Below are 12,853 nucleotides of genomic sequence, written 5' to 3' on the forward strand. Positions count from 1 at the left end.
GGCCTTTGGGTGAGCCTGAACCCCTGTCTGTTAGGTCTCTGTGACTCTTAGCCATCTCATCCTCCCACTAAACTTGGAGCCTTGGTTTCTTCTTTTTGTAAAATGGAATTAATAACATCCCCTGACAATTACCCAGGGTTACGGGGAGGATCAAACAAAATAATGATCATAAATAAGGAGCTCTGAAAATACTAAATCACCATAGGAAGGAAGGCATCATTATTGTTGTTTTCTTTAGTGTCATGAACAACTTCTATTAGGCAATGCAACATAATTACTCTCGAGGCACGCCCACTTTAAGTCCTGGTTTCTCGGGAGCTCACGATCCAAAGTTCCTGACTTACCATATCTTTCTCAAGAGGTCCCATTAGCAAGCTGCTTTGGAAGAGATTTGAGACAGGATATACCAGAAGCTACTGAGCCCGATCTAGTCTACCCCAAGGAGCAAAGGTGTTTGAGGTTGGTTATTGGAGCAATGGCAAATAAAGCTGATTGGTGATGGCCATGTTCTCTTCCTGGGCCAGTCTGAGGGTACTACAAGGGAAAGCTCTGGATCTTGGTATCAAACCTTGCAGCAGTCCCAAATGGAAAGAGAGTCAGCTCCCATTTGGGAGACAGCGCCCTCGGACTCAGTTTCCCTTTCAGCCCTAGTACAGCCATCTTCACACTTGGTGGTCCCGTATCCACTGGAAATCACTTTGCAAAAATACTCCCTCCTCCATGGTCTTAGCTGTCCTCCTTTTCATGCACCGTACTGCCTATGTTCAAGTGGACACAACCACCTTGGCATCCCTTCAGGGTCCGGAGGTGGGGATTAGGCACTAGGTTCACTCAAAGGTGCTGATGGTGGGGATTTTTCACCCTCCGCTCTAATAAAGCAAGGACAGGCATTTTTTCATGTCTCTTTAAACTGCTGGGTGAAACATAAACATAGTCAAGAAACCTCTTGATGTTTAGTGTTTCTTTAATAGGAAAAGGAGAAGGGAAACGAGTTTGGGGAAAGGAAAAGGGGGGGAGGGGGAAAGAAACACTACTTACGCCGTTTGCAGCCGCATTTTTTTATTCTTTTGGGATCTGTGATGTCATCATGACAGGCCTTGCAGTAAAAAAATGCCCTGGAGAAAGAGAATGGAAAAACTGACACGCTTCATAATCCACCCGAATGAAACAAGCACCACATTTCCTCCACCGTGGTGCCAAATTAATGAAACACGCCAACACTCATTTCCTTTCATCTTTTGAAAGGTTTAGACGTTTACAGACGGGAATGTTTGTTGCAAGACCTTTTATTTCAAACCCAGGATTCTGCAAATTGAGTTAGTGCTTCTTTTAATATACTTTCCTTTGAAGAGGAACTGGGGGAATGGCTGCTGATGGGACACCCTGGGTCTGCTGGCTTGTCTTTCGTCTTTGAGCACGGCATTCAGTGCCGCTCATCAGAACACGCCGGCAACCAGCCCCGGGCCCTTGGTGGGGAAGTTGAATCCATCTCCGAAACCCTTGCCGTCTGGTCAGATATTTATCAAAGGGGCCCCAAGGATAAAGTTCCACTGTCAAATAAAAACACTAGCCTTGTCACTCGGAAAGCCCATTTCTTTTCAAAATGAGAGAGGTTAAGAGGAAGGTGGACAGGGAAAGACAAAAGTGGTGAGTCAAAGGGGTCCTCTGTCAGATGTTGGCGGGGATGTGGAGAAAGGGGAAGCCTCCTACACTGTTGGTGGGAATGCAAGCTGGTGCAGCCACTCTGGAAAACAGTATGGAGGTTCCTCAAAAAGTTGAAAATAGAGCTACCATATGATCCAGCAATTGCACTACTGGGTATTTACCCCAAAGATACAAAAGTAGGGATCCGAAAGGGTACGTGCACCCTGATGTTTATAGCAGCAATGTCCACAATAGCCAAACTGTGGAAAGAGCCAAGATGTCCATTGATAGATGAATGGATAAAGAAGATGTGGTATATATATACAATGGAATATTATGCAGCCATCAAAAGGAATGAGATCTTGCCTTTTGCAACAACGTGGATGGAACTGGAGGGCATTATGCTGAGCGAAATAAGTCAAACAGAGAAAGACATGTATCATATGACCTCACTGATATGAGGAATTCTTAATCTCAGGAAACAAACTGAGGGTTGCTGGAGTGGGGGGTGGGGTGACTGGGTGATAGACACTGGGGAGGGTATGTGCTCTGGTAAGCGCTGTGAATTGTGCAAGACTGTTGAACCTCAGATCTGTACCTCTGAAAAATATAATGCAATATATGTTAAGGAAAAAAAAAGAAAGAAGAAGATAGCAGGAGGGGAAGAATGAAGGGGGGAAATCGGAGGGGTAGACGAACTATGAGAGATGATGGACTCTGAAAAACAAACTGAGGGTTCTAGAGGGGAGGGGAGGATGGGTTAGCCTGGTGATAAGTATTGAGGAGGGCACGTTCTGCATGGAGCACTGGGTGTTATGCACAAACAATGAATCATGGAACACTACATCTAAATCTAATGATGTAATGTACGGGGATTAACATAACAATAAAAAATATGGTCAAAGGGGTCCTGTCAAATTTCTTCTGGCGTTTTTCATAGCCCATAGTTGCTCCCAAACTAGAAGGACCAACTCCCATACTCTCCAGCCTCGAGATCATGTAATAAATGGAGGTTTTCTTCTCATGGTAAAAGCACAGCTCAGCTGAGCTCTGCAACAGGGTGGGCAGAGGGCACTCTAGGGTTGGGTACCCAGTGGAAGCAACCAATAAGAAAACCCCTCGACTGACCTCAAGTGTCAAGCTGTGATTACCAAGCACATTGGCTGTGTCAAAGATACTCTGGATGAGACAAAACAAGATCATTCAAGCACAGAATGCATAGGACCTAGAAGAACAGCACTGGAGGCCTATATCCTTTCAGCACAGGAGATTACTGGGAAAAAATTCACTGGAACAACCTTACAAGCTCTGGATATGGGGACTAACAAAATCCTTGGCTTCACCACTCCCAACATGAAATTGAACGCCAGGGATAAACGTGATCTTGCCTTGACCAAGACTACAAAGAAAGAAACACAACTCTTGACCATTCTATTCCTAGATTCCTTTTAATGTTTTCACAGGATTTGCACATGTGATTGGCTCCAGGTGGAAAGCAATGTTAAGACTTTGGGATCTGGAAGAGATCATGGAGGTTCCCAGGACTCAGTGTCCTTATCTGTAAATTGAGGAGGTTGTCAACAACCTGCCAAAAGTCATCCTGTGCTGGGCTTGGCTGGGCCCAGGACTTCTAAATCCAAGCCCAATGCTCTTTGTGCCCTAACAGCTCATTCACTATTTCTTTAAATGCTAGTGTTCATCCGTCTTGAAAGAAAGAAAAAGAAAGAAAGAAAAGGAAGGAAGGAAGGAAGCTGATTGTTTGCCCTGAGTAGCAATGTGGCTAAGAAAGGGGAAGGACAGGAATGGAGGAAGCCATTTTGTTTCCACTTCCTTTGGCCATTTTCTCCCCCACCTGATGCTCCTACAGATAATAATAATGACAACAATAACAGGGAACATTTATAGAGCACAGACTATAGGCCAGGTGCTATTCTAAGCACTTTATAAGTATTAATGAATTTGATTCTCAAACAACCCTTTGAGGGAGTAATGATTATCTCTGTTTTACAGATAAGGAAACTGAAGCACAGGGAGGTTACATGACCTGCCCATGGTCATGCAGAGCCAGGATTCAAGTCCACACAGCCTAGTCCCAAAGCTCAAGGTCTTAAAGAAATCTCTAATAAAGAGATGATGAAACAGTGATGAGTCTGAGTAGACTGTCGAGAAGATCAAGTGGATTACTTCATGAATTAAAGCTAGATTCTGAAAATAAAGGTAAAGATAATGAGTGAGATGGGGCCAGGGAGCGGGGGTGGGAGTGGGGTCTCTGGTCTGCAGTCCTGGAGACACATTTCCCACCCAGAGGGAGCACAGTATCTAAGTTTTGCCAGCTGAGTTTTGCCAAGTGGCACTTCTTCGCAAGCATCATGCTCTTCCCCACCCATCTCTGCCTCTCTCATGCCCACCTGGCAAAGCCCCCACCTTATCGCACACCTGCACCTGAGCAGCTGAGCTCAGGAAAGGAAACACAACCGTGCTGACTGATCTCACTTCAAATCCATGGCCATAGATTCCAGAGGACTTTTCACACCCCTCAGGCCTACTGCATATCCCCTCCTTCCACCTCAACCCTCTCTGCTCTCCTCCCCACTTCCTCTCCTGTTCACCCCACCCCTTCATCAAGTGGCCCTCAGCTGGTGAACTTGAAACATGCATCACCAAGAAGACCCGATCCATACCCCAGAAAGCCGGTCTTTAGGGTGTCTTTGTCCTCTGGTTTCCTGTTGTGTCCAGCCAATCAGAGGAGCCAGCAGGAGACTGGAGGATGGGAAGGGAGAGTTCCTCCCTGCTGGGTCATGAATTGGTGGTGGCCCCCTCTGCACACTACAGAGCACCCACCTCCTGCCAGGCAGCCTTTCCTACACTACAACCTCTCTCTTCAGGTTCTGATAGCTCTCCTTCCCCTTGACGCTGTAGATTCAGGGCTGAGAATGGCTCCACTCTGTTTCTAGCTCTGAGGTGCTTTGCCATCCCTTGTTGGTTTTCCTTAACTCTCTGCCCACAACTTTATATGGTCCTTTCATAAAACTCTCCTCTCTTTTCTCATTTAGGTGTATCATCTGTTTCTGGCCAAGACCCTCCCTGATACAGCTCCCAAACTGACACCTCCAGCCCCCATCTTTCCCCCCAGACTCCAGAATCTTAGATCTGCCTTTATGACTACTCTATGTGCATGTTTTGTACATATCTCCTACTTAACATAGCCAAACAGAATTCTTAATTTCCTACACCCCAAACTTGCTCTTCTTCCAGCTTTCCCCATCTCAGTAAGGTGGGGAGCCAACAACCACCCAATTACATAAGCTCCAAATCTAGGCTCCATTCTTGATTCCTCTTTTTTCCCCCTCACTTCTTATATGCAGTCCACCAGTGGGCCCTATAGACTCTCTAGTAAAATATATTCTGAATCAGTCTTCTTTGTCTGCACCTCCACTCACCAGCCTAGCCCACGTTATTCTCCCTCGCCTACACTATGCAGTCTCCCTGTCTCTGGGCCCCCTTCTCCTGTGGCAGTACATCTCATTCTTTATAATGGAAGGGAAAGACCTTTCAATAATGTAAATCAGACTATATCACCCCCAGCTTAAAACCATCAATGACTCCATTTTATAACAACCCAACCCCTGTATCAAGTCCTATGAGAGCCAGCCCTGCCTTTCTCTCTTACCTCATCTCCCCACACTACTCCATCAGACACTTTCCTTCCCTTGGCTCCCTGCACACAACACTGTCCCCACCTGTCTCCTCTTCCCCTCCAATCTTTGTATGACAGACTCTTTCCCATCACCTCCATCTGTGCTCAAATGTGGCTCCTTCAGAGCAGCCCTCACACACAATCTAAATCAGTGCCCCAGTTGCATTAATTCTTTGATTAATGTACCATAAATAAACAAAACTGCAATTCTCTCCTCCCTAGAACATGAGCCCCTGAGAGCAAGGACTTCGTTGTTCACCACTGCTTCCCTGGCACCCGGTACGGAGTGTTCTCTAAAGTGAGTGACCTGCAGACATTTGATGGATGAATGAGTGTGAGAATGCTGCCCAGTAATGTTAGATCTGCCAAGTTTTTCAAGAGAAACCAGGAATAGGGATTTTTAGATAAAAGTTGATGATGTCTTCCTCTTGGCAACTCATTTATTTGTTAAAATTGTGAATCAAATAAATCCTGTCTGCAAGCCAAACTGAGTCAATGGGGTACCATTTTGTGATTCCTACATCACAGACTATGGGCCAAGGTCATTTGAAAAGGAAAATATTTAGTGGCAAGGAATAGGGGACAAGTGATCAAAAGTTCATCCCGAAGTGACCTTTCTAAGACTGGAACGGATGGTTTCACTCCTCTTTTCCTCTGCATCTGAAAGTTTCTGTGAGCTAAAATCCATTAGCTTCTTTGGTTGCTTGTTTGTAGGAGAGGGTACAAACTCAATCCTGGATCATCATAATCAACTTTTCCATTTTTACAAAACTTGTTTAGTTTCATTCAAATCACCAAGGCCCTTTCTGTGGTTTTCTGCAGTCTTCATCTATTTGAAATCCCCTAACTGACAGCGGTTGCTCAGACACATCACACGCTATGGAAAATTACAGGCTTGTGTTGTAGCTGATTTGTGTCAGCATGTATTTGTGAATACCATAAAGCACTGAAATGAGACATATTGCACTCCCTAATACAGGAGGTAATTTGTTTTTTGGACCGCCTGGTATTTGCGACATTCATTAGTGAGAGATGCAATAGGAAATAGAATTACACAAATGGGAGCTCCGTGTTATATTTGCTATCTGGGAGGTACACGTGATCTACGGCGCCGCTGTGCTCCCCAGCACGCCCCCCTCCCCCACCCCCATACATGGTGTTGAGATGCTGCTTGTGTGTCTCGCAGTCTGGATGTGAGTATAACCTTCTATTCCAGGGGACCTGGGTGGGGGGGCTTCAGTCCCATTCACCCCCACTTTCTGCTCAGGTGAACCCAGTTCTCAAGGTACTCCCGAAGAACAGGCAGGATCCATGAACTGGATTAGAAGGTTTTCCTGTCCCCATCTGAATAATGGCAGTTCTTTCCCAATTTGTAGAAGTAAACTTAAGCCATTAGCTCAGTTGAAAGAATTTTTCTTTTTTGTTGTTTTTTTGTTTTTGTTTTTCTGTGGTTTTTTTTTTTGCTTCTCCACCAACTTTTTTCCCCCCTAAAAGCTTTTATAACTAGTATGGCTAGTTTGCAAGAGTGGATAAAGAGGAAAAAAGTAATAGGCATCAGCTGTCAAATATCCTAGTTCTGTGCTCAGCTCATCAGGCTCACCTCTTGGCAAAGAATTAAGAAGGTAAGCTCTGGCACTGGACTTCCTGGTTTTCGATCCTGGCTTTACTACTCCTTAGCAGTGGGGCTTTGGGCAAGTTAGTTCACCAATCTGCACCTCAGTCTTTTCATGTGGAAAATGAAAACAGTAAGGCTACCTATCTCACAAGGTTGTTGAGAGGATGGCGTGAGTTCATGGCACCTGGTACTTAGAGCAGGGCTGGCACCTATTAAACTCTACATAAGAATTTGCTAGTATTGGGTGCCTGGGTGGCTCAGTTGGTTGAGCGACTGCCTTCAGCTCAGGTCATGATCCTGGAGTCCCAGGATCGAGTCCCACATCGGGCTCCCTGCTCGGCAGGGAGTCTGCTTCTCCCTCTGACCCTCCCCCCTCTCATGTGCTCTCTGTCTCTAATAAATAAATAAAATCTTTAAAAAAAAAAAAAAAGAATTTGCTAGTATTATTTAATTTCGTAGAAAGTGTGGGTTTGGGAAAAAGGAAAGACCATTTCCAATCCGGGCTGTGCCACTTGCTTATGTGCTAACCTTGGACAAATCATTTATCTCAACCTTACAGATGAGGAAACCAAAGCCCCAAGGGTTTTAGAAGAGTCACTTTATGAGGTTATTCTGAGGACTGGCAATAACGAACACAGAACCCTTACTTAGCACAGGCCTGGCCTTGAGTGGAAACTCATTACATGAAAACAATAGGCTTCCAAAAATAATTATAGACCTTTCACAATTAATCATTTATTTGAAATATTCTAAGTAACCTCATTGTTAAAGTCGGACTGCTGAGCCGCATTTTCTGCTAATAGGTTTTTCAGAGTTCATAGCATAGACTCAATATAACAATATTCCATGGTGTTCTCCAAAGAGCCCTATGATTCCTAGGCTGCTTAAACAGGTTTAAGGATACTAATAAAAGTGTCGTAAAATATTGAGGTCAATGAAATCCTGGGCTGTACCTACAGGGGCTTAAGAATTGAATCTGACAACTTCAACTACTTACCTAGAAGGCCACAAATAGAAATATAGCTAACAGAATATTTCATCTGAAATTAATCCAAACCTTTTGAGATTCCATTTGGCACTTAGATTAGAAAGCTGATAATACTCGAGTAAATCTGCCTGGATATTAGGTCAAAAGTACTAGACAAGGAACCAGTTGTCCTGTGTTATGTTGTTCTCAGTCATCAAGAATCAGGTTGACCCTGAACAATTGCTTCAGTTCTCTGGGACTCAGTTTCCTCCCTTGGAAAATGAAGGAGCAGTTAACTAGGCCCTCCTAGTTCTAAAATACTGTTACTCTAATTCAAAGATGTGGAATCAACTATGTGAAGAGGAGTTCATGGAAGCATTTGAAAGACTAGTCTCTTTTTCCCAAGACTTGGCACCATTGATACCCATGGACATGTTAAGAACTTTTGGGGTTAGGGCCCTATACATATGGAAAGCATGCCCATTATGGTGGATCAAGATGTCTATGGCTGGGCCAGAAAGGAAGGCAGATAAATATGAACTCTTACCTTTTAACTTCTTTGGCATCACTTGCGATGAAAAATCCTAAAGTACCTTCTTGGATCTTAAGATGGTTTCCAGGATTAATTAATATACTGCTCAGTGAACAAAAACAAACAAAGAAGACACATTTGTGAGGTCATGTTCTGAATAAAACCTTGAAGGCTACACTATACTGTTAATTTTATAGGGGGCCCACTAGTCTAATGCTTTTCCCAAAGGTGTTGTGTAGAGCTTGATGTCCACAGTCCCAGACATTTAAGTGGATAAGGCCATCATAAAGCTCTGCTGCTCAGTTCCCAGGTTGGCATACTCCCAGTTGCAGAAATCAAAGCACATCTAGGTTTCAGGGTTGGGGGTATATAATGGGGTAGCCATCATGGGCTTCTGATATGATATGTAGCCCTTTGGAAACTTGTGTTAATGGTCAACATTGAATGTGATTGGTCTAATAAAGCTACTGCTATAACAATTTTCTGTTAGATGACAGAGCATTAATGGGACCCCTATGTGCATCCAGAAACATACACATATACACGTATTACTGCAGGGAATGGTACATGACAACTGTAACCAATGCAGAAGCAAACATTACATCTGCACGACGTTGGTAAAGACATGTAAGTGGACTCTGCGTGCAGCCTATGTAGAACAAATTGGATCTACCCAAACAGTGAAAAAGAAAAATGCCAGCAGTTGGAAATGATTCCAGTCTGCTTTTACCAAAATGCAAGGGAGTGTTTGAATGAAGTGTGTGTCTGGTACCTCCTGATTGGGGCAAACTGTAATTATAAAACAAATGCAAATCATCCCTAAAAACAAACAAACAAACAAAAACCTTCCCCTTGCAGGGAAGTATGGAACTAAATATACACTGTCCTATTTCAAAGTGTTATAAGTAGATTAGCTGACCAAGTTGTGCTTGGACTGACAAAAGAGATACATGTATCCTAATCTAATAAATGGGTGAAACAAACAAGTTTAATTTTCTGCAGATCAAGAACAGAATGCAGGAATGTATGATAAAGAGACTGAAAGGCTTTGGGCTTAATGGACAGGGAATTGGGGTACTGTGAATGCAGGAATAGATACAACAAAGGTATTCTCTGATCTGAAAAGCCAACTTCAAGGTAATAGATGTTTGGAAGCAGGCTAAAGGAAGTCCTCAACTATCTAAGACAATCAAAATGGAGGATGGTAATTAACATGTAATTTTTTACTGCTGGCAAAACCGCTCTGGGAAAGTGCTGTGGCCAACAGAGTCATGCGTCTGCAGCAACACAGGGAGGACCCAGGTGAGCTTTTGCTCTGCCAGGAGGACTCAGAGTGGAGCATTATGGCAAAATAATTGTTTGTGGTCTCAAGAACATCCACTATTACCCATAACGAGACCTGACAGAAGGAAACCGATCCTGTGTCATCACTGTTATTAACACTAAATAATAGGCAGGGACCATGATGATTGGTCTGTTCTGCCCTAGAACCACAGGCTACAATGAGATTCTTCACAAATCAGGAAGCAGCAGACCACACTAATAGCAACAGCTTGCAATGAGCAGTGGCACTGGACGGGCACCTCCTAATTACCCCCCTGCCAATTCTTTACGTTGGTTTAACAGCCCTCTGACTTCTCACGATCACGAGGGGAAAGGGTCAGAGCTTAGACAGCTTAGATGGACTCCTTTTTCAAAGCCAATTAAATGTGATGTTGCAAAAGGGCAGAATGCTGGATTTTGCACACTTTCTTACCCCCTTTGCTGTAAGGCGTACTTGTATGCCCTGGCTCTGTGATCAGAAATTGCACCCAAATTTCAGCATCACCATTTAGTAGCTGTCTGGCTTTTGGGCAAATTACTAAATCTCCCTCAAACTCAATATCCTCATCTACAATGAGGATGATAATCATAGTCTTTCTTCAGAGGATTAAGCAAGATGATGCACTGAAGGCTCAATGCATATTGGTTATTGTTACTCTTATTATTTATTACTGCAAGAAAAAAAAAGACAAAAGTGTATTTCGTTTTCAATGGAATTACCAGATTTTCTTTAGCTGGCCCCATGGAATGGAACACAGGGCTCCTTATCAAAATATCCTGTTCAAAATGAGATGAAGTTACAGGGTAAAGAACCGTACATTCCAGAATAGTGTACAAGGACATACATGAAAAATTCTGGGTATGTATGGTGTCTAAAGAAGCTAATTTCTGAAAGCTGGGAAAATCTACATTTTGATATGTATTTATATAAGAGCGTAAAAAAAGCTTCTGAGTGAAAAAAATCCTATCGTGATTTCAACGATGCAATTCAAAAGGGGAAATTTGACACTCATCAATGTCTTGGTGACATATATGTGCAAAACAAGCCTTGCACAGAATCCTTTTTTACATTATATGCTTCATTAATTGCACTCCAGTGATCAAGCCCACTGTGTCACGGGAGGACGACAGTGATAGCAAGCTTCCTATCAATGAGAAGTTTCTTTTCATTTCCTCTGTTCTTTATCAACAGTGAACAAGAATTGGCTTACAATGAGAATTGGGATTGTCATCCCAGAGACTGCAGTTGAGATCATTTATTACAGCCTGCAAGCCTGCTTTAGTCAAGGTAGTGTGGTGGCGAGGAAAGATCTGGGGCACTGATGGAAGGCAGATTTGTGTTCAAATCTGGTTAAGCGCTGGTTAAGCGAGCAGGTGTATGTGTCAGGCCTAGGAGTTCAGACCCTGGCCTGAGGCAAGTGGATGCCACTCAGCCTCATTCTCCTCCTCTGTGAAATGGAGTGAATAATCTCTAGCCTATGGTGTTACTAAGAGAATTAAAGTACGTGCCATGTGCTAAGTGACTGCCACATAGTAGGTCCTTAATGCATGCTCACTATTAATAGTAAGCATGGTTATTAAAACAACTAAATGAGAAGCAAACAATCTCTCACGTGGTCTCAGCTCCCCATTTTGTCCTTGGTGCTAATAAATTACCAGGAGGCCCCCTATTGGCATTTGAAAGACCTTTTTACTGACTGCAGTATCCAAAACATTACATCCCTCTATAACATCTGAAGATGGGCTAATTTGGACTGGCTTTTTCCTACAGAGTGGAGTGTCTATCTGTTCCTCAAACCTTATGCACTTCCAAGACATCACTGCCCGTGTGATTCCAGGGTGCCTTCTGGTTCTCTTTTGGAGAGGGCTTAAGGAGGGGTAGGAAGCTTTAAATCATCTCTTTACATGATGTGTGAGGCTGTAGGCTCACATTAGCAGCTATCCAGATCAGGGGAAGGCAGCCTTTTGGGTGGGAATTGAAAGAACCAGCCCAGATCTTGAGAATAATGAAGGAAAGAAATCTAGATACATAAGAATCTTCACTGTGCTGGATTCCACTCATATATTTAAGGGTTTGGTTAGAGAAACATGTGCCCCTGATTCCAGAGCCCACTGCCTATAATACTCCCTATGTCAGGGTACAAGGTTTCAAAGACTCTTTGAGGAAATGTGTTACTCTCTCCAATACTGTAGACATTGTCTTCTATACACACGCCAAATCTAGAAAATTTAAATAAAACATTAATCCTCCTCTTTTTGAAAATATAAAAGACATAAGGATCCTAGACAGAAGTAATTTTTTTCCCAGCAAAGTGCCTACTACCCTCAGAATGGGTTATTGACCTCCTACTGGGAATATGTAAATCTTTCCAATGGTCTTTGCTCTCTTGAAAGAATATCCAACATTAAGTTTGTTTTGCTCTTATGACTGCCAGAAGTCTCCCTCCCTGGGCATCATGTTAAATCAGTCCTTGGTTCCAATTTTGCCTAATTCACTAGCTTACCAGAGAGATAAACTTCAAGATGTGTCATGTGAAGAATCAAGAGAATCTCTAAGAAAAAGTCCATATATCAATTAGCAGAATTCCAATAGAGACATCTTGGCAAAGATGGACTTTCCCTCATCTCAAGGAACATATAAATTATCCTCTTTCTTCTATGACCTTGCAAATTTCAACAGAAAACATTCAGTGGCAGCTGGAGGCAAAGGGCTTATGTAGCTCCTTCCCGGAGAATTCTTGCTCTCTCTTTTTCTTTGGCTCTCAGACTACTTTTTTATCTAGACTGATTCTTTGGCTTTTTGCCCACTATAAGGAAACAAATACATATTTTCTGTGGGGAACGCATAGTTGAAAAAGAGGAATGAAAAGCATGATCATATTTTATTTATTTTTGTAAATAAGTTTCTCATAGTAGCCAGCTTAGAGCCCTGTATGCAATAGGCACTTTTCAACTACTTGTGGAATGAATGAAAAATATAAATCACTGGTCTCAGCTCCAAAAGTGTTCCTTTCCCTCTCCAGTAAGGAGAAAGGTAGCCACAACTGTTCTTTCGAAAACTGAGTAGCAATTCTT

The 12,853-nt window shown here is 43.1% G+C and overlaps 1 protein-coding gene across 16 annotated transcripts in view; it reads right to left on the reverse strand.

Annotated features, from left to right (window-relative positions):
- Window positions 1-12,853, reverse strand: part of KCNMA1 (potassium calcium-activated channel subfamily M alpha 1) — a 734,101-nt gene that overhangs the window by 135,814 nt on the left and 585,434 nt on the right. For all 16 annotated transcript variants that reach the window (XR_010412485.1, XR_010412484.1, XR_010412486.1 and 13 more), the window contains 2 exons: window positions 8,471-8,557; window positions 1,039-1,115 (listed from right to left, as the gene is read on the reverse strand). Coding sequence is in view for 12 of the 16 variants with exons in the window: in XM_054508237.2 (XP_054364212.1) it covers window positions 1,039-1,115; window positions 8,471-8,557 (164 nt within the window). In the remaining 4 variants the exon portion in view is untranslated. The remainder of the gene's footprint in view (window positions 1-1,038; window positions 1,116-8,470; window positions 8,558-12,853) is intronic.

Source organism: Mirounga angustirostris, unplaced genomic scaffold (assembly GCF_029215605.1).
Source record: "Mirounga angustirostris isolate CCGP_5_RB_7025 unplaced genomic scaffold, mMirAng1.0.hap1 SCAF_6, whole genome shotgun sequence".
NCBI classification, from domain to species: domain Eukaryota; kingdom Metazoa; phylum Chordata; class Mammalia; order Carnivora; family Phocidae; genus Mirounga; species Mirounga angustirostris.